The sequence below is a fragment of the Syngnathus acus genome, chromosome 10 (assembly GCF_901709675.1).
Source record: "Syngnathus acus chromosome 10, fSynAcu1.2, whole genome shotgun sequence".
Taxonomy (NCBI): domain Eukaryota; kingdom Metazoa; phylum Chordata; class Actinopteri; order Syngnathiformes; family Syngnathidae; genus Syngnathus; species Syngnathus acus.
The window spans coordinates 6,882,662-6,907,485 of NC_051095.1; the positions used below are offsets into that span (position 1 = coordinate 6,882,662).

Consider the following 24,824-nt stretch of genomic DNA (forward strand, 5'->3'; position numbering starts at 1 on the left):
TCTCATGATTGAAAAGTTGAAATAAACTGATATTATTCTACTGTAGATTTATAGTGACAACGTAAAAGACTAAAAATAAACAATTGCTGGATACTTCAGCATTCGAGGATGAGGAAAAAAGGGGGAGGTTAGTGATGATGTCAGAAGAGCAAGGGAGCAGAGTATGTGTGCGCATGCGTGCGTCCGTGTGTGTGCGCGTGTACGTGTGCGTGCCTGCGCATGTGCGTGAAGGGGGGGGGGGGGGGTTGTCCTGTTTGCCAGCCTCAGCGGTCCTGGGAGTATCCTCATCCTTCCTCCACGAGAACAAATAATGACATCTGGAGCGGCGGAACCGAGTTTGTTTTAACACATTCATACTACACGTCATCCAAGTCTTGGATTTTTTTTTGCTGTACCTAAAAATAAGGCAATCAATCAATGCTTTCCTGCTCGTCGTCGTCGCCGGTGGAAGGATGCGAAGAGGAGGAGAAGGAGAAAGAGAAGCAGCAGGAGAAGGACGCGCACATGCAGACGGAGGTAAAAGCAACAAATCATTCATTCAGTCATTCGTTCATCAGACGAAAATCTGGTAATGGCTTCAAACGAAAGCCATCTCACGTGTGTGAAGTAAATATGTGGCGTGTTTAGCGTTGGAGGATGATTTTATGTTGTGATTTAGGATTTCACCGGCCGGCTTTTTTCTGGCTTTTAGGACCCCTCCCTAAATGAATGTGTCCACTCAGTACATTTACACACAGATAAACGGTATGCAAACCTTTTGTATCACAAATGAACTAAATTCAGTGTATCAAAACTAGAACTACCGAGGCAGTGATTTTAACTCTTTTCAAATTTTGCAACAGTATAACTTGCTTAAAAATAAATCTATGCAACAATAGGTCCCTGACCTTTCCTAAATCGGTACATTTTATTCTAAGATTATTCCATCATTAAATTTTCAAAATACAAAGGAAATCTAAGCGTTACTAGTACTACCTCAAGTGACCACTAACCATAGCATGGGGTGTCATATTTCACTTTTACTTTAATTGGCTACAATTGCAGGTTCTTTCTCCTGCTCTATTGATGGTTTGTTTTTTATGTTTAGTGATGGCAAAAATGACAGCTATGGATGCTTTAGCCTTACTTCTGAGACTTTTTGATGAACAATCTTATGGAGCATGTTCAGAGAGTGGTCTCCTGGTTGCTGGATAAATCGTCATGTCGTTTTGAGACTGAAAAGTGGTATCAGACGTGCATGCAAACTGCACACAGGGAGGGCCGGCGGTGGAATCAAACCCACACCCTCCTAACTGTGAAGCGGACGTGCTAACCAGTGTTCCACCGAGCCTCCCTACTTGTAAACATTCGTAATGTTTTATGTTGCCAATGGTACACGTTTTGGATATGTTTTTTACCTTGAATGTATTTAGTATTTAAAGTTTGACGTTTGTAAAGGTGTTTCATGTTCGTCACATCAAATGTTACAAAGTCCATTGAATGTTGTCAACATCAAATGTTGGTTTGTTGTTCGTAATCTTTAACGCCGGTGTTTGCGGAATTTCTCGTTTGTAACAGTTCTGACATTCAAAGTTTGAAACAATAAATGTTTGTAATGTTGAATGTTTGTACCAAAAGTTAAACGTTTGCCGAAATATAATGCAGTCTTTCAAATTCATTACTCTCCATGTTTCGGATATCCTGAATGCTTGGAATAGTGAATGTAACCTCGAGTGTGGGTAACATGGATAACATGTTCTTCTCGCCTTCTTGAGGGCTGCTAATGCTACCCGTCAATGTGAAAGGCCGCAGGTAGATGAGTCCTACAAAGTGGGCCAAGTGCTTCCTGCAGTTGCTGACGTGTGTGTGGAGGGGGGGATGGGGCAGCAAGTGAATTTAAGCGAAGATATTTCACCTCCCCTGTGATGCTGTCAGCTTGGCATAGCGTCACACCTACAAGTTAGCATACACTCACATTTAGCTGCTAGGCTAAAGCAGGAGATAACCTTCTGTAGCACTGCGTAATGAATGTTGTGTACCATCATGTTACATACCCCAACACAACAACAACACAAAGTTGTGAACAAGAAGTTGTAACAGAGCTGTTCAGGAGTTAGCACATTGTTGTCTGGCATTTTGTAACGTGTATTCTTGTGTAATGACGCGTAACATTGTGTAACGCCTGCATCCCTCAGCGCAACAGACTGACAGAGCAGAGGGATGAGGCTGAGAGACAACTCCAGCACATCAAGAGGGGTGAGTTTCACTCCCCCTCCACCACCCCCAACTCATCTTACCTTCAAGGCTAACATGCTAGGCTAAAATCAACTACACGAACACACACACATTCTGCCTAGATTAGTTGACACCATAACACATACACCTAAAGAGTGGGCGGGACTCTGGAGTGTAGTTATCACGGCAACCGCTAGTTTAGCGTGTCAGTTGCAGGCATTCACTCGTTGCCGTTCTTGTCATGACAATCCACACAGGTCAGTATATACGCGTCAATACTTTTGTTCCCTTCATCATAATTAGGGATGGGCGAGTGCCATGTATCAGTATCGGACCGATATCAGCCGTATTCTCAAACACTCGATACTCGTAACAATAGCCAATACAAATGCTGAACTGTATCCATGTCACTCCTCTTATATTGCTGTGAAGATGCAATTTCTTCACGTATGTATCATTTATATCCCTACGTAGAACGCATTAGTAATTTGCTGCTACCAAAATGTATTTATGACTTTGTGGTGCATGTTTGTGTGGATAAAGTATGATTTCTACGTATGTATTGGACATTACAAGTTGTGCAAATCACATCAAGACAGTTCTATTACATTTCTTGACATAAACTAAGGCTATTATTGGATTTCAAATTGAAGTATAATCTTAATTTACTATATAAGTGCTTGTATTTCACAAGGTCTTTTAAGGGCTTGTGAGTCCACTCTCTACCGGACAAAATTAAGAACAATAGTTATTATTTTTTGTAAACATTCCAGTCAATCTTCTGTCAATGTCAATGCTATTATTTTCTTTTCTTTTTTTCTAAAAAAGTGATAAGGTCTCTTTCGTGAAAATACCTCAAGTGGATGATCATCCCGCTCCTCTTCTCGTGTGCTGAATTATTTAGGTTAGAAGAGTTGAATAATTAACGGTACTAACAGTACCATGGCGGTACGCATGAATAAATGACGTCCAAATGAAAGTCACAATGACTTTTTTTTTGGTCATGGAACAAATAAACGTTCTCGACTGATTTTCCTCCATTATCTTTCATGTGAAAGAAATCGTAAACAAAATATAATTTTCTCAAAACTCGGATGAATGGATCTTTAAGGCCCTGCCCTACTGTAAATCGTCTGTGCTCTGATTGGTCAACACTGAACACTCCAAACCAATTTCTTTCATGGCACAACAGCAATGCAAAGAAGGTAACAGGAAAACATCCTAGTAAAGTTGCCGCACATGCAAATTCTAAAAACCAGAGGCGTAGCCAAGCCGAGCGGCGCCCCGGTTAGGACTCCCTGCGCCCCGGTTGAAAAAAAAACAAAAAAAACAAAACAAAATCGAGCTTTTTCGATTCTTCACTTTCATGCCATTTTTTTCTTTCGGTCTTGCGCGAATGTGCTTGCGCTATTCTATGTGCGCGATGTTATCCATTCACCGTTTGCCTCCCGGACGTTGTTTTAGCGATCAGCGAACGGCGTGGGTGATGTTCGATTTTTTTTCCTGTGGGCGTGCGCCCCTACTGGAAAAATTCCTGGCTACACCTCTGTCCAAAACGATAAAATTTGATCAAACAGAAGAGAACCTTGCAGGATCACAGCTGAGTATGAAACAATGTCAACAACGTGTCAGATGACGTGTGCGTGTATGTGTGTGGTAGTGTCTCAGATGGTGATCGAGGAGGTGAGCATTCTGCAGACTCAGCTGGAGATCGAAAAGTCGTGTCGGGAGAATGCAGAGGCGCTCGCCACCAAGGTTTGCCCAGCCCTGCCTGCAATAATCCTCAACAGGATTATCTGCGCTTTGCATGAGTCGGCACAATGAGCATGACATCTTCTGCTGTGTCAGCAAAAAAAAAAAAGAAAGAAAAAAAAAACCGCATCCCGCAACATTCGGCACTCGCACCTTCCCAGATGTAAGGTCAAGGATGGGCATATTTTTGCGCTCAAGGCCATTTGTAGATGAAGCTCGAACAAAATTGTTATTAAAACAAGTAAGTGGAATAAGACTATTCATTAATTTAAAATTCTTTTTTGAGTACATATTCATTTGGACAAATCATTTAATGAAACTTAACATTCATACAATATGCTTAAATGCCAAATTGAAAAAAAAAATGCTTGGGTAAAATTGATTTGACTAAATGTATCAATAAACATGTTGAATAATGTGAAATATAAATTTTAAAAAACATACATACATGATTAATGTTTATTTCTGTCATTATATAATATTATTCCAAATTCATCCAATTATTAGATGAGGTAAACTAACTTAAAAATAAATTTTGGTTACTCATTATTAAGAAAAAAATCCAGTAGACTGACTTGCATTATAACAGAAAATGTGCCCGATACCGTTCAAATACGCTCCCTAGTGGCTGTAAACGGCATCATAATGTCATTAGAGCAATTGGAATGAACGCAAATGTTTCATGATGTCACATTGATTGACACATATGATGCGCCACCCCTCCGACAGCTGAACAGCGAGAACAGGAAATTGAAGTACCTAAGCCTGACGTCACGGGCGCCATGTGTTGATGAGCCACTTCCCAGTATCTCTGACGGGGTCGCTATGGAGACCAGCGATGGCGAGACAGCTTACGACATTAATGACCCAGCGCCCGACACCTTTGAGCAATACCGGCAGCAGGTCAAAGGTGAAATGCAGGATCATCTAAAGCAAATTAGACAAAATTACCTGAAGAAGTCATCAAATGTGAACAAAAGTATCGGGACACAAAAAAGTGGAACGAGATGACAAAAGGTGTGTGTGTGTGTGTGTGTGTGTGTGTGTGTGTGTGTGTGTTCAGAGCTACGCGAGGCGGTGAGCAGCATGTTGGAGGAGAAAAAGAAATTCCTGTGCCAAATTGACGACCAACGGAGAAGGATCGAGGAGCTCATCAACAAGGTCGTCCTCTTTTCCGCCTTCTCACTGACTATTTTTTTTTTTTTTTCTGCTCCAACATAATAGAATAGTTTGTTTTTTGATGTTGAAATAACGGACGATGACGGACGGCAGTCAGCGCGAGATGAAAAAGATGCGAAGGACCTCCGCCACGCCGTCGAGAGGCACAGCAAAACCATCGAGAGCTTCAATAGAGGCGAGTAACCTGGCGGCCGAGTGTTTTTAATCATTTAACGCGGTTGTTGTGGAAATCAGGCGGCAAAAGTATTTTATGGGTTTGGTAACACAATATTTGGTAGGCATGCTCAGTCTTGAGGAGACCCACCAAATTTCTCTACTAAATGGCGAATTTTGTGTGCGTGGGCAGTGTCAGCAATGGCGACGCAGGAGTACGAGGACATGAAGGAGCAACTGGACTTGGAGCAGAGCCTTCGCGTCAAAGCCGAAACGTACGCGCACCAGGTCAGAAAACCACCAAAAGCACAAAAACAAAATGCCACAGATGTGTGAAATTAAACAACCTAGCTAATCTCTAATTAGCTGACTATTTGTGAAAATACATCTTGTGTACTTCTGCCTCATTGTGACATCCCAATATGGCAAATTTGCATAATTTTCCCTCAACTTAAAGTCTGCAGTGGCACTTTGCAATACAAGTCAGCCGAGTTGTGAGGTTTCTGAGAAACAAGCTATTGTTTGCCAGATGTTTTTGCTTTGCTTAAAGATATGAGCGCCATGTGTTTTGAAGAATTACATGTTGTGTCTTTAAAACAACCCCAAAACCTCTGCTAGCTTAATGCTAACACATAATGTGAAATTCCATAGATGGGCGAACAAAACCAGCATCCATTTTTCAGTCCTATAATCATTTGAGGTGTTTAAATACAATAAGTGGAGCAACACAGACAATAATACAGTAATGTAGCAATTGTGTAAAAATATGATGCCATTGTTTTGCGCTAAATGCTGGCAAGAATGTGCCGGTCCAGTTCATCTGCAGGCTAGCCGCAAGGAGCAAAATTATGCTCACATCTTGCTACTGCTGCTTCGTGTACGTGTTTGCCGCAGATGCTGGTGGAGCAGAAGGAGGCCAATCGTCAGAGCGCCCTGCTCCTGCAGAGCGCTGAGCCGACCCTGCAGCTGCTCAGCGCCTTGGAAGAGGTCGCCGCCCTCACCAAGAAGCTGGAGGAGGAGCGGCTGCAGCATCAGCGACAGGTATTGATCAACAGTACATTCGTGTCCAAGTCTTAGTGAGCAGGATAAACAAGTGAGATAATGTGGTTGCGTATGTTTGCACACCGTCTTGTCAATGAGAGATCGGGTTGAATTGATCAATGATGTTAAATGGGAGGCAGAACACACGTGAAATTCAGAAGTTCTAGTGAACATGGGTGTGCAGACTTGTAGGTTCTCTCCGGGTTCTCCCGCATTCCAAAAACACGCTTCTTAACGACGTTGAAAACGAAATCATCCTTAGATGTATACATTATCGGTCAATTGGTGCCGATTTACGAGCAACCCGTCCTGACCACCTATCTGTGTATTTAGGTGAGTGAGCTGCAGGCCGAGCTGGACGACAGCATCGCGAAGAAGAACTTGGAAAGTCTGCATAGACAAGTGGATCTGCTGGAGGAGGAGAAGAAAGATGTGGAGGGACGACTTGAACAGGCGGAGAAGGATAACCAACAGCTGCAAATGCAAAGTATACTAACACAGTCATCCCAACCCATCCCTCCTTCATCATCTTCTATATTGTTATGTCCTGTGTTCCATCTTCTAAATGACTATGTCAATTATTTCCAATAGCAGATGTCATCTTCTTGCTCTCGTCCGCAGTCCAGCTGCTTCAGAGGGTCACCATGACTACCGACACAGCACCCCCTCCCCCGCCTCCTCTCCCTCCTGGTCCCATGGAATCTGAGGTGGCTCCGCCCCCCGCGCCCCTTCCTCAACCACCGCCCCCGCCACCCCCGCCGCCTCCTCCTCCACCTCCGCCTCCCCCATCCAGATGCAACCCTCTCAGGTGAGGAGCACCCGCGATGAGCCAAATGTTTAGGAATAGCTGACACTCAGGCTCTCATGTTGTATTCGATTTGATCAAAACTCATGCTTTAATTTAATTCTATGCAACAGAAAACAAACTCCGGTCCTGCATGTTTTAGATGTTTCTCTCCACCACCACACACCAGATCCATATCATTACCAGGCTCGTACCGAACTTGCTGATGAGCTGGTCATTTGAAACAGAAGCTGGACATAACATGTTTCCAAAGTGACAATCAAGTGTCATTAGAATATACTTTTCCAGTTCTCTAATCGCCATCATGAGGAAGACGTCCAAAGGCTCCAAAACGTCTCTGAAGATGGAGCAACCAGCAGGTAGCGGCCATCTTTCTATTTGTAGTTGACAAGCTAACTACTAGCTAGAATGACACTAGCATTAGCACGTGAACTAATTTTAAGGTCTTTTCAGCTTCTGCTGACAATGCTGACGAGCTCAATCGAACATGGTAACAAACCTCTGGATGTCTTTTTAGCATCTGATGACGCCGTGAAGGTGAAGGCTGTCAATGAGATGATGGAGCGAATCAAACATGGCGTGGTGCTGCGGCCCGTTAAAAGTCAGGACAGCAAGGTTTGTAGTTCTGTCATTTCTGAGACTTTTTTGTTGTCGTTAGAGTTCCAATAAGATGCTGACGTTTTCTGTCCAACATTCATGTATGGTCGTTTTGTCTTCCCTCAAATTCAAACTTTAACGACGCAGCAGAGAGTTGCTGTCAAAGTGAGTACATTGACGAATGCAGACGGTAAGTAGGTCAAGTGGCAAATTGTTCATTCTGTCGATCAGATACCTCCAGCCAGCGAGGAGAAACCTCAGGAGAGCGCCATGGATGAACTCAAAGGCATTCTGGTAGAACGCAATCACGCATACAAGCTCACATACAAACGCCCACAAACTAGCCACTTTGTCTCCGTCTCCAGGAGACGGTGAAACGCAGTCCTAGCAGAGGCTCTCAGGAGGCGCCATCGCCAACAGGGAGGAAAGACAGCGAGCTGGAAGTTATCCTGAGAAGAAGGCGTAATAAGGCAGGAGAGGCTGGATCTGGAGGTACAACCGCTTCAAATTACTGGAATTTACTGTTTAACTCTCGAGGGCCAGGCTCTCGTGTCGTAGTTGACTCTGTAGGCTCTCATATTGTGCTTGACTCCCTTGGCTCTCATGTTGTATGTAGTTAATTGAAATTTGCTCCGTGTCATTGTTGAGTCTCTCATTACACGTGAACAGTGATGTTCAATGTATTGAGCGAGCTTTAATCCGTTTTTTTCATGGAGCTCATTGACCCGGCTGGCGGGTTCAAACAAGGTCCCGCCGGCGTCACATTGACAATTAAGCACGCTAGCTTCACACTAGTTTCAGGCTTCAGGCTAGGTCATGTGACCTGCGGTGTCAGCATGTTCTCAGTAGAGGGCGACCAAAGTCAAGTCTTGTCATTGTTTCATTGATGTTTTCATGTTTGAACCGACCCCTGCTGGCTCATTCACTCTATAAATTATTCGAGCGGTACATTCAAACGATTGAAAATACAAATACCTCTTTATTGGCAATTTGACATGTACTCAATTTTCAGGCTGTCTTAGTTGACTCTCTTAGGCCTTTTTAATGTAGTCGACTGTGCTCTGATGCTGCCTTTGAGTCTCAGAACTCTCATAATGTCACGTTCAAGAAGATTCTAGACCAGGGGTGTCAAATGACTTGTTTTCAAATCAGACGAGTAAAAACTGGTCAAATATTTAAAAAAAAAAGATATTAAAAGTGAAGACTATTTGCAATTCTAATAATGACATACGAATTTGATGCACAATTTGTCTTCGCGGGCCACATAAAATGATGTGGCGGGCTGTACCTGGCCCCCGGGCCTTGAGTTTGACATCTGTGTTCTAGACACTCATGTTATTGTTGATTCACTGGCTCTCATGTTGTCACGTAGTAATTGACTGCAAACGTTCATGTTGTGTAAACCTTTCTCCTGATCAGACGAGCGTGATGGTCACATGAGTCACGTGTCGTCCTGCGAGAGTCTGAACGGGAGACGCACCAGCAGCGAGTCGGGAAAAGACCCGGACGGTTCTGTCACAACATCCAACTCCACGGTGGACCCAGGGGCGGTTGGGGAGAGGCGAGGCTCCGCTCCTGGACCTGTGGTGGCGAGGAAGAGCAGCCCGGAAAAACCGGGAAACTGGCGGGAAAGACGATCTGGCTCCTCCGTGTGGGAAAATGAAACGGCCGACCGTCTTGTCCAAAACGGCTGCAAGCACAGGTGGATGACCAAAGCGTGTTGTTAACAAATACTGATTTTCTAGACCAAGGGGTGTCAAACTTATTTTTGTCACGGGCCGCATCATTGTCGTAGATTCCTTCCAAGGGCCATTATGACTGTCAACGCCTTATACAGTATAGGCTGCACAACAAACCGATGAATAACTAGTTTTAAGACTAGTAAAAACCGTTCAGACACCTAATAAATTGCTAGCAATATTTCAAATTTTTGCATTGACACATGAAGTCTGTCTTTGCTGGCCTCATAAATTGGTGTGGGGGTCCGTATCTAGCCCCCGGGCCTCAAGTTTGACATCATGCTCCAGATTGTCAGTCATCTAGGTTAGGGTAATATAATAAAGGAGATTGGAGGCAACTGCACTCTTTGTGGTTGTTGAAGACTTTTCACATTTAATCCACAAGGATTTTTAAGTGTACCAAAGTTCTCCGTAAAATAAAACAATGGCTCCCAATTGTATACCGAGATGCCGTTCACCTGATTGCAAAATGGCTTTTCAGTGGCTACATTTCCTCTGAAATAAAACAATCCTCGTGCAAAACAATGGAGGCCATTGTTGCATGCGGACGTAAAGCCTCTTTTTATTAAGTCATGAGTGTTTCACTTTCGCAATTTAATTCTAGAATCCATGATTAACTTGTGACTTGTTTTCGCTCCGCAGTGTCACAATGGATGCCAACACAGCAAAAAGGCCAATCCGGTCCAACGGTGTTGATCTCAGTGAGAATGCGCAGGCCACCATCTTTGTTGTGGGTAACATGAATGGTGAACACGCTGAAGGCAACAACTAGGGGACACTCTCAGGATGTTTGCCTAATATGCACGTTTAAATGACATACAATGCACAGACGCTGATGCTGTACCCGTTTTACAACAAATCCATAAGGTTAGGTTAGCTCTGGCTCAGGCTAGCAGGCTCATATGCTAGCAACCAACCAACCAACCAAACAACCAACCAAACAACCAAACAAACAACCAAACAAACAAACAAACAAACAAACAAACAAACAAACAAACAAACAAACAAACAAACAAACAAACATATAATCCAAACACTGCTGTGCATTTATTCAAGAAAACCATGTTTTTTTTTAACAAGCTAACAATGATAGCCTGATTAGTCACATTCCTTACATGGAGATGCACTCACTGTCACATAATGCACATATACTTCCTTTACTTTGATTTATTTACTATGCTAACTACTTCCTGGTAGATCACAACTGACATTCGGACACACAGCTCAAAACAAAAGCACGGGGGATAAGCTGCTATTACTCGTGACTCTTGTCAGCACGATAATCGGACATCACATCACAACTTGATGTCACCCCCACCTCCCCTCGCTGGCCAATGAAAAGAATGCTGGCTTGAAAAAAAAAGGCCTTAAAAATATTTGATCTTCATGTCTTAGATAAAAAAAATCATGTGAGGCGTGTTTGGTTTGAGTGTGATGCAGGCTGACCTTTTCTTTGTTGCACAACTGTGCACTTAGTGTTAGATTGTGCTAAGTAAGGCCATTTTGAAACGCTAAGAGTTATTTGAAAAACAAGTTTAAAATCCTAACCCTTCTTCACAATCCTAAATCTAGACTAGAAGCGCTTATATCGATATCTTATCCTTGTTTAAAGCAAGGATTGAATCGCTACTCCTTGTTTTAAAACTCTAACCTCTGTTTGGAACCCTAATGTGTAACCGTAATTGCAAAAAAGTGATGTCTTAAATCTTGCCACAATGTCTGCATTCCCTCCCTTTGATTTTGTCATATATGGAGTAACTAAAATCACTCAGCAAATTGTTTTAGTGATTATAAATTGATTTGTCTGGTTGGACCTGCCGAGAGCCTCCTATGCATATCGGGGCCTCCTGCAGGCCTCCCACACGTGGCTTCTCCTGCCATTGCAATTTTCTAATAATTACACTTTATTTTGGGTTACTCTTGATGTCATGTTTGTGTGTGTGTGCGTGTGTTTGGGATAATACATCAATATATGAAGTGTTGAATTTTTCTTTTTAAAATATGCATTTTCATGTAAACCATTACTTGAAATAAATTGCAATGCAAGCTACAATTTGTGTCATCTGTTTGACAGAAGAAAGCAAATATTTGGAGACAAATTTGGATGTCCCCAGTATTTTCAGTTTGCATTAATCCCAAATAAGGACATTGGAATAGGCTGCGCAAATAACACACTCGGAACGGTGCTGCTCTCTAGTGGTCCATTTTAGTGCTCATTTGTGGCTCACTGAAAAGAAAAATAATAATCAACAAGGAAAAAAGTCACTGACTGAGAATAAAGAAGATTTTTGGGTGTGCATGTATGTCCTAATAATAATGTAAACTATGTAATAGCGTGCACGTGAAAAGTTCGATGGCGAACGTCACGTGACTGATCATATGACTGTCGGCTGCGTGATGATGTCAAACACGGAAGTAAACAGCTGCCGGGCTGTCGAGCGTTTGCTGTCCATTTTTTGTTCGTTTGCTGGTTTCTGTTTTCTTTTTCACCGTAACAACCCAAACATGAAGAACATTTTGACGGTCCTCGTCATACTGAGCATGCTGGGGGTTGGAGTTTTTACCGAAGGGCAGCACGGCTGGAAGCGAATCAACAAAGTCGAAGTGAGAACAACTCAAATTATTTATTTATTTATTTATTTATTTATTTATTTATCTATCTATCAATCAATCAATCTATGAATCTTTTTATCCATCCATCTAATCATTAAATTATTCAGTCATTCATTTATTTATTTAGCTCTCCTAATAGTAAGCAGATTGATGGCTTAATCAAAAGTGTCCATTGTCTTTTAGCACGTTTTTTTGGAAAGATCTCATTGGACGATGTAGCGAACTGAGTGTTCATTGTATTGATTTCAACCGTAGCCTTTCCGTGTGTAGGTTTCAGGGTTTGCTTGGAAGAACTGTGGTAACCCAGACGCAGCGGCAGTGATGAGGACCCTGAGCGTGTCTCCGGACCCCATCAGCATCCCCGGAGACATGACGGCATCTGCATCCGGATCCACGTCCGTGGAGCTCCGTGCCCCTCTGAACGTCAGTACTGGACACACATAGACACACACACCGAGTGGACCTCCTCAAATGCGTATTCAGTCATTTGGTTTGAAATAACAAAGTTTGTTTGTAATTTTTTTAATGTGGCTCAAATGCCCGTGGTTGCCTTACAAGCTAAATCCATCCTTGGGGGAACTTTTACCACGACCTGGGTTTTACATTTATTGCGAGAGTTGAGCCCATTCTTGAAGCCCTACTTTCACCTCCTAACCCAGGCTTGATACTACCTTAACCTTAACTTAGTCTTCAACTTCTAATTTGACACCTAAGGCCTTGTTTGAAACCTGCCATGTTGTTATCTACTCAAGAATTCATGTGACACTTGTATGATGGCGCTGTAAAATTATTTAACAAGTCAAGTGGCAGGTTGTTAAGGTAACAGTCAGTCAGTGAGCACCACTATGGCTGCAATGCAAAATTGAATGTTTTGAAATGCGACTTTGAACAATAACACCTGTAAACATCCTGACAACAGTTTCTGGAATCTCATGCGCATGTTTCTGTGGCCCGCCCAGGTGAACGTAACTTTGGAGAAGGAGGTGGCAGGTTTTTGGGTGAAAATTCCGTGCTTGGATGAGCTGGGAAGTTGTCACTATGCCGACGTTTGTGACATTTTGAACCAGCTGATACCACCTGGACTAGACTGCCCGGAACCGCTGCACACCTACGGACTGCCCTGCCGCTGCCCCTTTAAACCTGTAAGTGGCTCTACACCAGTACTTCAACTGGATTCGATTGTCATATCAAAGTGCTTATAATTTCCCCGTTTAATGATTTGAGTGTCACTTGTTGCTCAGCAGATTTAAAGCCAATGGAGAATTTCTTTTCTCTTGTCAACTCGGTTGCTAACCAAAACAGCAGCTCACAGGCTCACTGATAAAATCAATGAGTGATTTATTCTAAAAATGACTCAGAAAATGCACCAATAAGAACTCCTCATATTTTTATTCTACATGTGCCACTCTAAGGAGAATGTAAAATATCAAAAAACAGTATTCCAAGCAATCACAAGTCTAATTCGCAACAATCATCAGTGTGAAGACTGAAACAGGAAGTCAGTAGGCCCTGAGTAGATTACCTTATAGACATTTAAACGGCAACTCTGTATTAAATATAAATGTTGTTTTTATTGTTGTCAGGGCTCGTACGCTCTGCCTCAGTCGGACTTCTTCCTGCCGTTCATGGACGTTCCATCGTGGCTCACGAACGGAGATTATCGTCTTCAGGGGGTGCTGGGTGGCGGTGGCGAGGAACTGGGCTGCCTCAAGGTAGCGCTGTCTCTTCACTCAGAATAAACGTACAAGCATCTTTTACAATAAATAATAATGCATGTTTCTTTGCTTCAGAGATTATGTTTATGTGTATTAACGATAAAGACCACTAATTTGTGGTTTTATTAGATTATTAGATGTGTTTTAAAACCGCTCTGGACTCATCTTTTTTTCTCCATTTATGATATTTTTTGTGGGATTTGGTGACTCGAAGATGGATGTTTTTTTTAAAATAAATATGACCACATTAAAATATTTGTTGATAATTTATTTCACCCAAAAAAAGATTCATATTAATTAATCTTAACACTTCTTGTCCACTAGAGGGCAGAAAAATGAGAATGTTTGAATAACGTATACACTTGACATTTCTACGAACACACACACAAATGCACGCACGCAGGCACACACGTGCACACACACACACACACACACACACACACTGAAAGTGAGTGCTGACGTGTGTTGGTCTGCGCAGGAAGATTCACAATGACAGGAAGAAACAATGAAGGCCACACACAACACACAAATGTTTTTCCTGTCTCATGACAATAATGTGTAAATCTCCCAAAATACACAAAAAAAATGTTTTTAAATATCCATCCATCCATGTAATCTAAGAATGTTTTCTTGTAAACATTGTCCAGACAATGAACGTAATGACACAGCAGTGAAAATATTGTGCCAGAAAATGTGAGAACAAGATAATAATGTTGTTAATAGTACTTTCATTCAATCCTGAAATGATCACATTGTCATTTGACAAACATAATCATGTAAAATTCCAATCAAATAATCCATATAACATTTCGTTTTGTTTCCCACTCGTGAATGTTCTCATGTTAGCGCATTGCTAGCACGCTCTTGTAACGTAGCACCAAGCGAAGGCTTCACCTTTGACCCCTGGCTTAATGTTTGTTTGTTTGAGGAGAGTAGACCAGTCTGTGGAGGATGGAGTGTTGGCGTTGGCTGTCAACACTTGAGCGGGAGGGGCTAACAAAATACATCAGCCATCGTTTGTGATAAGGAAATATAGGGTGCATACTTGTGATGCATACAATGGAGACACATTACGTCGAGATGTATTTTATTTTATTTACATCTGATGTCATCCGTTGATTTAGCTGGTGTACATTCCAGTTGGTCATTTGTCAGCCAATCAGATTAGATCACCAGCGAAAAGCAAACATACACATATAAACTCCTGTCTCCACAACACACACACACACACACACACACGAAAGAACTGTACATTTCTGCTAAGAATGTGTACAATGAGAAAGAATGCATTTTGTTTTGTCTCGTGCCCGCCCACCCCCATCCTCCCAATTCTACGGCCTTCACCGCCACCCGACCACTTCCTTCACAGGAAGAGAAAAGAAAGACGGCAGAGGAGCTGAGGGAGGCCAAGATGGGTGAGGGAGTCAAAGTGGCCGAAGGAGTCGGCCGGCGTGGCGAGGGGGGTGATGAGGCGATGATGTGGAGGGAAGCAAACGGGTCCAGGGGTCAGCGCGCAATCAGCGGCACAGAACAATTGCAGGGAAAAAAAGGTGAACGAGTTCAGAGGCTGTTCACATTTTACTATAAACAATGCATAAACGTACACGGGTGAATACTTAAAAAAATCATGAAACACAAGTGTGGCAGGAATCTAATGTGAATGTAAAATAAAATCATGTGAAGATAAATTGTGATAAATACATGCGACTAATTATATTTAAGTGTTGATCATGTTTTGGAACTAAACATATTTATAAGAAGAAGACGTTCTATATTTAAAGCAACCAAAGAAACAGATTGATAGCAAAATGGACATGACATGCCAACAGTTTTCAATAATTGCCACAACAACAGGCATTTAAACAAAAAAGGTGCAGCGACGCATAGTATTGTGCTGTCCTTCCTCGCAGTGGCCACACAATGCTAACATCTTTGCTAAATACAACTGTGGCTAAAGCAGGAATGCATATTTGAAAGTTCTTCTATGTGTTTCAGTGCTGCTGTCTGAGACCACAAGCAACACAACAAAATATGTGAAGAGAATCTGAAAGCTGTAATTGTACCACAGGGGTGGTAGAAATATGCCACTCACAATGGACACATTTAAAACAGTCACGACAGGAAGGTCCATCCATAACCACCGGAAGTGTCCTCAAGTCGCATACACTCCAGACCGAAAGTTTTGGGAATCACGCTCAGGTTGGGAAGAGACTGTACAAGGGTGTCAGGTTTCTCGGAGACGGGGGTGGATTGTCCTGGGATTCATTTACATACTGCCCACCCCACCTCCTCTCCCATTGGTCGAGCCTGTCGGCATGTGGGTACTCACTTCCAAACTTCCTCAGTAAGAGAAAAACTTTCCAGCGGTGAGGATGATGATGAAGTGTACGGCAAGATGGTGGAAGCAGCTGTTGGAGTGAGCAATGCCAGCGGTGATCAAAACGGGAATGATGATTTGCTCCTGGACCAAAACTAAACCAGACAAAACTCTTTTTGTTTTACAACTGGAAAAAACCATCTGATCATCACTTCTCCTTCCATCTTATTTGATGATTTTAGCAGATCTACTTCGAGCACGGTGGACGTATACCTGAATCCAAAATTTACCATAACTCAGATTGTTGTTCTGCAACTCGGAAAAATGATTTGATCATTTTTATTTCATTTTGGTTTTTTTTATTTTTTGGATGTGGATGATTCAGTAGACATTTTCATCATGCTTCTTCTTCATATCCTTCTGGTTCTGAACTTTGGCTGGAGGGTTCGCTGCTCTGAGCCGTCGTCCATCACCATCCAGTACCGCGTCTGGGAAGAGCAACCTGCAGGAACCCGGGTGGGCCGGCTGGTGGACGACCTCTTGCAATTGGATCAGGTGGGTCCTTTTGAGAACTTCCAGATTGTGGAACATGGGTGGGCCCTTCCCTTTGCCATCAACGCCGGAGATGGCGAGGTCTCCACCCAAGGCCAGTTGGACCGGGAGCGGTTGTGTCGCAGTGCTGACGAGTGCGAAGTGGCCTTTAGCGTCCTGTACAGGAAGAGCGGGGCGGTGCACTGCTTGCGGGTTCACGTGGAGGTGATGGACCTTAATGACCACAACCCTAGCTTTGCCAGCCCCGTCCAGGAGCTGGAGATCTCCGAGACGGCCGTCTTACGGATGCGGATTCCTCTGGAGTCTGCAGTGGATCCAGATGCGGGAGCCAACGGGCTTCAAACCTACTCGTTGTCCACCAACCAGCATTTTGCCTTGGATGTAACTTCTGCGCTAGGTGGGACCAAACAGGCAGAGCTAGTGGTAATCAAAGAATTGGATCGGGAAGTTCAAGGAACCTTTGAGCTCACCCTGGTGGCGTGGGACAAAGGGAACCCACCAAGGTCTGGGAGTACTTTAATCCGAGTAAATATTTTGGACTCAAATGATAACAGTCCTACATTTGAAGAAAGTGCCCCCATAGTGGAGATACCTGAGGACACAGAACGTGGGACAACAATCATCCACCTCAAAGCCACAGACCCCGATCAGGGCACCAACGGGGAGGTGGAGTATTCGCTGAGTAAGCACTCGCATCCAGATGTTCAGAGGCTTTTCTTTGTGGATCCACATAGTGGTGCTGTGAGCATCAGAGCTCCTTTGGACTACGAGGCCCAGACGTCCCATGAAGTGGTAGTCCAGGCTCGTGATCTTGGACCCAACTCCATTCCTTCACATTGTAAGCTCCATGTCAAGCTGGTGGATGTCAACGACAACGCACCAAGGATCCACATGACCTGGACTCATCCCAGTTCCCCTGCTGCAATGGTGCTGGAAGGTCTGCCAGCGGGCACCTTCCTCGCCTTGGTGATGGTTTCGGATGCTGACTCAGGAGAAAACGGGAAAGTGACAGCCATGATGAAACACGGTTCAGGTCCCTTCCATATTAAGAAGATCCATGGTGAAAATTACATGATCGAAACTGCAGGTGTCTTGGATCGAGAGGAAGTGATGGAATATAACATCACGCTGGTGGCGCAGGATTATGGAGATCCACCGTTGTCCTGCGTGAAACACCTTCCCGTTCGAGTTCTGGATGAAAACGACAATGCGCCGCTGTTTTCCTCGGCCGTCTACAAAGCCTCATTAAAGGAAAACAACGTGGCAGGCTACCGTGCACTCAAGGTCCACGCGCATGATGCTGACTTGGAGCTCAGTGGCAGAGTTTTGTACCACCTTCATAACTCCAGCGACGCAAAGACTTCCACCCAGCCCTTCTCCATTCACCCGACCAGCGGCATTGTCAGCGTCCTTCAACCTCTGGACTACGAGAAGTACCACTCGTATTTATTTCTGGTGGAGGCTGTGGACCAGGGCCACCCGCCCCTCAGGACCACAGCCACGGTTCAAATTGACATCCAGGATGTGAATGACAACTACCCGGTCATTAAGGAACCTCGACCCAATCATGGCGTGGCTCAGCTCATTGTTCCCATCAACGTGGACCATGGGGAGGTTGTGGCAGAGCTGGGTAGCATCGGCGAGGACGGAACAACCCCTTCGCCCATCAAGCACTCAGTCCGAGAAGGATTCGATGTTTTTTTTGCCTCTACCATAAAGGCTGAAGATTTCGACTCGGGACTGAACGGACAACTCCAATATTTTATCACCGACGGTAATCCCCATGGCCTCTTCTGGTTAGACCAATCCACGGGCCAACTGTTTGTCAATACCACTAACGCCACCCAGCTGGTTGGAAAAACCGTGAAGGTGGACATTTCTGTTTCTGACATGGGGACCCCCAGCCTTTCCACCAAGGCCACACTGGAGGTGACTTTCATCAACCTCAAGGACCACTTGAAAAACTCAGCCGCTGGGAGCCGGGGGCGGCTCAGCTTTACCATGATGCTGGCCATCTGCTTGGGGGCGACGTGCCTTCTGCTGCTTCTCGCCATTGCCTCGGTTACAACCTTCTGCAGACCCGACAAAAGAGACTACCGGGCCTACAACTGCAGGCAGGCCGAGTCTACGTATACCCGCCACCCGCGTCGTCCACAGAAAAACATCAGAAAGTCTGACATTCAGCTGATTCCTGTAATGAGAGAGCGCAAAGAGGAAATCCCACTGGATGAGAGCGAGAAGACACCACTCACTTTATCACACGACCAGCGTACAGCGAAACACTTTGAGTTGACACCGATGACGATGAACTCGAGCTTCCATCCCCAAACGCACCTGGATGGCGATGTCCCTCATGGCAGAACACTGCGAAAGCCCGGAAACATCCAACTGGACGCTGCTTTGCCTTTGACACCGGCGAGTTCCTATCATACCCTTCGCAAGGCAAGAAACCCGTCGTCAGCGTCTTCTTCAGGATCCCATTCAAGCACGCTGAAGCGGAAGACGGCGGAGGCGACGGCTTCCACGCCTCAGGCAACCCTCAGGAGACCCAAAATGTCGGAGAGTCGGGGGTCCAGCGATGCGGAACAGCGACAGATCCTCCGGAATCTAGTGCGACTATCCATGGCGGCCTTCGCAGACTCCATCGAGCTCTCGTCTGCTTCTCCGGAAGTGCAAGTGAGTCCGCAAGTCTCTGTTTTGGGGGGTTCCTAACCTAATTGACATGCATGATTTTAGTTACATATGGCAAGAGGTGACCATATGTGTGTCATGGCCGCCAACCTGTTCAGGGTGTACCCCACCTACTGCCCAAAGTCAGTTGAGTGCTAACATGCTAATGCTAATGATACGTTCCCCATAGGTTGTTGTCTTGCAAATCGTACAAACTGCCTTGTGAATATGCGTACTGTTATGCTGTGCTTCTGAGCAACATTGTATGGCAGTACTAAGATAGAACTACGTGATGTCCATCTATCACATGCCTTCAATTTTCATTCCAATCGGACGTGGGCAGGGCTCCAGTTACTTTGACTTTTACGACTTGACTTGACCTGACCTGACTTTGTGTTAATAATTTCCCTAAATCTTCTCAATGTCCTTTTAATGCCAGTCTTATTTACTCTCTGGCTTAGTCTGTGCATTAATTGTGTTGGCCCGCCATTGCCAATATGGATTCAACATGTGCTTACAGTTAGCGTGTCGCTAATTAACTTACACCCCTTCCCCATTGGCTCCCTCTCTCGCCGTCCCCCGCAGGCTTTGAAATTAATCTGAAGTCCATTAGAGAATTGGAAGGAACACACACATGCACGCATACACACACACACTCGTGTCTGAGTAAGTCATCAAACAGGAGCCTGGAAAAAATCAGTGAGGCTGTGTGTGTCTGTTAGGTGAGTGATGAGTGTGATGGGCAAAAAGCAGAAAGTGTATTCATGCTCTTGTGTATCATTCGTCAGTGTCATCTGCCTCCAGAGACTGCTTTCAACTCAAGATCACATATCAATGCACAATGAATGTGTGTGCGTGTTTGTAAGTTAACACCATCGCTCCGCTTTGACAAAACGAGGCAAAATGTCACTTTTGCTACAAAGGCAAACAAGTGAAAAGATTTGAAGCCAGTCACATTCATAAGAAAGCTATTATTTTTAAACACTAAATTTACTTTGTTTTAGGCCACTTGAGCAAATTTAGGGAGAACTATTTAGATCAGGAAACATATTTTGAGATGAAAAAAAAAACCTGATCACATCATCACATCATTAAAGTCAGTAGTAGTGTCAACAGCCGAGTAGTCAGAAGTTGTCAGTAGTAGTCAGCAGCCACAGTGTTAGTAGTGGTTAATACTAGTCGTCATTAGTAGTGCTAAGTAGGTCGCACTTGCTAGTAGCAAGGGCGGGCCTCTTGCTGCCACATTAGAGGTTTATCTGTAGAGTCATCGTTTATAGAACTATTCATCACCTTGAGGAAAAGGAAGCAGTTAGTGTTTCTACCCAGCATGCATCACTCTTCACGCGCCCTGGTGGCCTATTTGGCAGAAGAACTGCTTCGGACGTCGGCCTCCTCCCTCTGACTTGGAGAGGAAGTTTTGCATGTTACGCGCACACAGACCATGCACACATTTCAGCGTCCATCCTGGAAGGAAGGCAGCCAAAAAAAAAAGAATAGACTTTTTTATGCTCAGGTCACTTCCTGCAGAGCACACGTGCAAAAACACACAAAGTCATATATTTGTCTACACACACACACACGTTGAGAGATTAACCTTCTCTATGATGGACATCAGCAGCTGCTTCTCCCGTAATAAAAACACACATGTAATAAAAACACACACACACACACACACACACACAGCTTACAGGATTTCTACAAGACTTAATTATATGAAAGTCATAATGTCGCATGACTTACGCATGTCACGAAAGAGCCAGTACTTTGTATGTAGTAGAGGTCCGGAGTCACAACTTGCTTGCATACATCCCAGCCCCCAAACACACTCTCCTCTCTTTTATTATTTTGCTGTTGATAGAATTTTGATGTTTGTGTCGTCTCGCAGCAGATTTCGCAGCTGCTGTCGCTCCTCCGTCAAGGTCAGCTGCAGCCTCGGACCAACTTCCGCGGAAACAAATACTCTCACCGAGCCGCTGGGAGGTCAGTCTGTATCCTCTCTCATCTTCTTCCTCTTTGCACACAAATAAAGCACAACATTTTGACAAGTTTGCAAATCCTAGACCAACTTTTGGGAGTATTCGACTTTCGGGGTATGTTCCCAACATTTTGACCATCTCATGAAACTGAATAAGGTGGTGGAAGAATTAGGGACAGCCGTCAGTATGATGCAGTATTGCAAAGATAAACACTGGAAGTTTTGTGAAGACTCATGAGTGTGATTGTGTGGGCGAGACATTTTCCATGCTTAAAATAAACATAACGGACAAACAGGAAGTCAAACAATCACAAGAAGTGAGACATCACCTGACTCTTGATTTTGAGCAAAAACTGTACACAACAGAATTTTAACTGAGGTATTTTGGTTGTGTGTGCACGCTTCATAGATATGCAGGTCAGGACTGTCCTGATTGGCAAAGCACCAAGGATAGCGGGCATGGCGAGAGCGAGGCAGGGGACATGGACTGGGACGCGGGCAGGGACTCGCCCATCGACCCCCAACTTGAGGAGGGACTGCATAACTTGCTCAATCACTCTGGTGCGTTCAAGCATGAGTATTATATTAGCATTAATTAGTTAGCATGCTAACTAGTAAACTTAATTCGTTATTTGCAGAATGTGACCTGTGTTGTGATCTGCATTTTACGTTCATATTCAACCTTCAAATTATCTGTGTTAATAAGCATGTTTGTGAGTCATGTGAATGTGTGTGTGCTTTTCTGTCTTCCTGCTATTGTGATGGTCTGAGCCCTGAGGCTCCTTAAGGAGGGAATTACCTTGGACAAACACTGTGTGTGTGTGTGTGTGTGTGTGTGTGTGTGTGTGTGTGTGTGTGTGTGCGTGTACCTATATAGTGTGCGTGTGTGCAGGTGTGTGCGCGCTGGTGTGGGCTCTTTGAATCCGCCGCCAACATTCCAATTCCCTTTTTTTCCTTTTGGGCCCGTTGACTTTTTTCTTTTCCTTCCTGCGAGGTGGGGATTTAGTTACACTTCAAGAGGAGGAGAAGAAGTGAATTAATGCAATATCCATCTTCTGTACGGCTGAAGTCTGGTGGGGGAGGGTGGCGGGTGAGATGGAGTAAAGAATCAAGTCGATCAAAAAAAAACCCAATGAAACACCCACTGCCCTCAAAAACATTGAAGAGTTAAATATAGAGAATGAAAATTAAAAATCAAGATGGAAGTAAATGTGAAGCAAGAAAACATTAAGCGCCAAATCAATATTTTAACAACTAAAAATCACAAGGAAAACTGCAGAAGATATTAAACCGACCGAAAACACAGGTTGAAACTGGAACTTGTGGGCCGCCAGATAGTCATGCTAACCGGATGGTCCACCATGTTTTTCTCTGTTTTTTTCCCCCCAGCTAAAACTTTAAAAGGTTTTCAAAAGGATCTAAACTTCTTAAACAAAGACAGGAAAAAAGGGGCGCCAGATCCCTAACTACTGCTTGTGTGTGTGCGCGCATGCACACATTAATGGCTTGCACGTGGTTGAGTTCGAACAAAGGAGGCAACTGAACTTCTTTTGAAAACATCATCTGGAACGATTCCTGTTTGCCATTTGAAAGTTGTTGTTAAAACAGAGAATAAATGAAAATAGAACAGAAAAAGAAATATCAGCATTGAGTCAGTAAAAGATATCAAGGCTGTCGTCACGGCAACTACACAAACAGGAAGCACGGAAGACACCAATCACAAAAATAGCAATAACGTGACATTCGTGTTCTTACAGAAGACATCAGCGACCCATCGTGGATGGCGCGTCTGTCTGTGACCCTTTCGGGAGATTACCATGACAATGTCTTCGTGCCCAACGAACCGCCATCCGATGACAGCGAGCTGATGCCGCGTCACGCCTTGGACTCCTCATCTTCCTTCTCCACTTTTGGTACCACAACAGAAATTTGTGCCGATCATTGTGTCGCGTAATGCTATTTGATGATATTTTTAATTTTCTGGCTCTAAAACTGCATTGTCACATTAGGAAATAAGTAAAAAAACAACAACCAATGCCAGTTGGAGATAGCAATGTCGCCCTTGTAATGTCTGTCATGAGTAGACCAACCAAAAACAACCCCACCAAAAACACAAGAAGTCAGCCATTTTGGTTAGATGGAGCCATTTTAGGAATCTTTTTGACATTTATGATAAAACTTAGTGCCAGCACCTCACTTAAAGAATGCATCTGGTGGATATCTATTGGGACTAGCCCCACAAAAAATGCCTCAAGCAGCACTCTCTGAAAAGACGCAAGAAGCCATTTTGGATTAAAGCAGCCATTTTAGGGATAAGACACAAGTCAGTTTAGAAAGCACTAGACTAGTTTGGTAGACTTTTATTGAGTTGGACCACAAAATAGTCTCAAAATGCCACAAAGGTCTTTGTGTTTGGTTGTAAGGCATTTCTATATTTTCATCTTTAAGTGTGCCAATAATCATGATCATAAATGATAAATGTACACATCCATAAACACATTTCAAATGGGACTCCTCTTGTTACCTCTCTCAGGGAAAACCCCAGACAAGGACGGCCCACTGGGCGGGGCTTTGCTCTCGGAGGTCAGCACACTCTTTGAAATGCTGATGACGCAGAAAGCCGACGCCCACCCTGGCCCTCGAGCCGACGTCCTCTACCGGCTGTCCTCGGCGTATCGTCGTTCGTTGGAGGCGGACCCAGCTATGCCCGCTACGAGCAGCCCAATGCGAGGTCTGGCTTCGCATCCTGGACGCTTTTAACACTGGGAGCCAAAGAAATCACATGAAGTGAGTCTTATGTCTGATCATCTCATTTTGTTCTTTAATTTAAACCACTAAGTGATTTGTATATGCTTGACTGCAACATTTCCGAACCAAAAGGTAAAAAGATGCACAGTGTGTCCAGATGGTGCTTAAATGACCCAAATTTGCCTTGACTGTCGCCCAAATATGACCAAAACAAAGATTTTGGTTATTCATCATATCCTTTGCAGTCTGGGGAACAAAAAGGGAAGGTAGCCATTTCAAAACCAAAATGGCTGCCTTGCTCTATCTTTTCAGTTGTGTCTTCTAGAGACCTTTTTGGAGATCATCTCATGACAGCCTGATGTTTATCAAATTTTGTTAGCTACGTGAGCCCGACTTGAAAAAAAAAAAAATCATGTAGAATAGTTACTCTGTTAAATGGCAAATTCTGAGTATCGAAAACGATAGACCCAACCAAAAATCCCAATCATGCATTGTAATGTACAAATTTCCAAAGCAAGACTATGATGTCATTTTGTTTTGGAAGTTTCATATTTCGTATTTGAATATTAATTTGGGTGATTCTATGTTGTGCGATCGCCGCACAGTGACAAACATGAAGTCAAACTGCCAAGCAAACAATGACAGCTTAGGAAAAAAAAAAGGCAATTTTGACACGTTTGAGTGTTTTAATGTCAAATGCTAATTGCACTGACAAATGAGCAGGGGTTTTTACGGAACCCAGTTTTGTTTTGCG

At 43.8% G+C, this 24,824-nt stretch overlaps 3 protein-coding genes across 7 annotated transcripts; all 3 read left to right on the top strand.

Moving 5' to 3' along the window:
• The first annotated feature begins 203 nt into the window (after positions 1 to 203).
• Positions 204 to 11,533, top strand: shtn3 (shootin 3). Of its 3 annotated transcripts, none has more exons than XM_037263039.1 (17): positions 204 to 516; positions 2,175 to 2,235; positions 3,875 to 3,969; positions 4,696 to 4,876; positions 5,030 to 5,127; positions 5,239 to 5,320; positions 5,492 to 5,586; positions 6,193 to 6,339; positions 6,673 to 6,826; positions 6,961 to 7,147; positions 7,433 to 7,503; positions 7,662 to 7,759; positions 7,889 to 7,906; positions 7,973 to 8,035; positions 8,107 to 8,233; positions 9,161 to 9,443; positions 10,123 to 11,533. In XM_037263039.1, the coding sequence occupies exons 1-17, from the start codon at positions 418 to 420 to the stop codon at positions 10,250 to 10,252; spliced, it is 1,989 nt and encodes a 662-aa protein (XP_037118934.1). In that variant the 5' UTR covers positions 204 to 417; the 3' UTR covers positions 10,253 to 11,533. The 3 variants fall into 3 exon arrangements, with proteins under 3 accessions (XP_037118934.1, XP_037118935.1, XP_037118936.1); XM_037263040.1 differs by having other exon boundaries at positions 7,892 to 7,906; XM_037263041.1 differs by lacking the exon at positions 7,889 to 7,906.
• A 334-nt stretch (positions 11,534 to 11,867) lies between these two features.
• gm2a (GM2 ganglioside activator) lies at positions 11,868 to 14,061 on the top strand. Its single transcript, XM_037263043.1, has 4 exons — positions 11,868 to 12,084; positions 12,364 to 12,516; positions 13,053 to 13,235; positions 13,677 to 14,061. Exons 1-4 carry the CDS (start codon positions 11,878 to 11,880, stop codon positions 13,830 to 13,832), a joined length of 699 nt encoding a protein of 232 aa, XP_037118938.1. The 5' UTR covers positions 11,868 to 11,877; the 3' UTR covers positions 13,833 to 14,061.
• Positions 14,062 to 15,134: 1,073 nt separating this feature from the next.
• pcdh12 (protocadherin 12) lies at positions 15,135 to 24,478 on the top strand. Of its 3 annotated transcripts, none has more exons than XM_037263032.1 (6): positions 15,135 to 15,358; positions 15,804 to 19,353; positions 21,233 to 21,327; positions 21,732 to 21,883; positions 23,083 to 23,235; positions 23,856 to 24,478. In XM_037263032.1, exons 2-6 carry the CDS (start codon positions 16,525 to 16,527, stop codon positions 24,080 to 24,082), a joined length of 3,456 nt encoding a protein of 1,151 aa, XP_037118927.1. In that variant the 5' UTR covers positions 15,135 to 15,358; positions 15,804 to 16,524; the 3' UTR covers positions 24,083 to 24,478. The 3 variants fall into 3 exon arrangements, with proteins under 3 accessions (XP_037118927.1, XP_037118926.1, XP_037118925.1); XM_037263031.1 differs by having other exon boundaries at positions 21,236 to 21,327; positions 23,080 to 23,235; XM_037263030.1 differs by having other exon boundaries at positions 15,136 to 15,358; positions 23,080 to 23,235.
• Positions 24,479 to 24,824: the final 346 nt, after the last annotated feature.

What these genes read in the sequence shown, in the direction of transcription:
- shtn3 (XM_037263039.1), top strand. Translation starts at nt 418, where the DNA reads ATGCTTTCCTGCTCGTCGTCGTCGCCGGTGGAAGGATGCGAAGAGGAG. An exon ending in GAAGATGGAGCAACCAGCAG is followed by an intron (nt 7,504 to 7,661) that starts GTAGCGGCCATC and finishes ATGTCTTTTTAG; the next exon opens with CATCTGATGACGCCGTGAAG. An exon ending in AGGAGAGGCTGGATCTGGAG is followed by an intron (nt 8,234 to 9,160) that starts GTACAACCGCTT and finishes TCTCCTGATCAG; the next exon opens with ACGAGCGTGATGGTCACATG.
- gm2a (XM_037263043.1), top strand. Translation starts at nt 11,878, where the DNA reads ATGATGTCAAACACGGAAGTAAACAGCTGCCGGGCTGTCGAGCGTTTG. An exon ending in AGCTCCGTGCCCCTCTGAAC is followed by an intron (nt 12,517 to 13,052) that starts GTCAGTACTGGA and finishes TGGCCCGCCCAG; the next exon opens with GTGAACGTAACTTTGGAGAA. An exon ending in GCCGCTGCCCCTTTAAACCT is followed by an intron (nt 13,236 to 13,676) that starts GTAAGTGGCTCT and finishes TATTGTTGTCAG; the next exon opens with GGCTCGTACGCTCTGCCTCA.
- pcdh12 (XM_037263030.1), top strand. Translation starts at nt 16,525, where the DNA reads ATGCTTCTTCTTCATATCCTTCTGGTTCTGAACTTTGGCTGGAGGGTT. An exon ending in TCTCACCGAGCCGCTGGGAG is followed by an intron (nt 21,328 to 21,731) that starts GTCAGTCTGTAT and finishes CACGCTTCATAG; the next exon opens with ATATGCAGGTCAGGACTGTC. An exon ending in TAACTTGCTCAATCACTCTG is followed by an intron (nt 21,884 to 23,079) that starts GTGCGTTCAAGC and finishes GTGTTCTTACAG; the next exon opens with AAGACATCAGCGACCCATCG.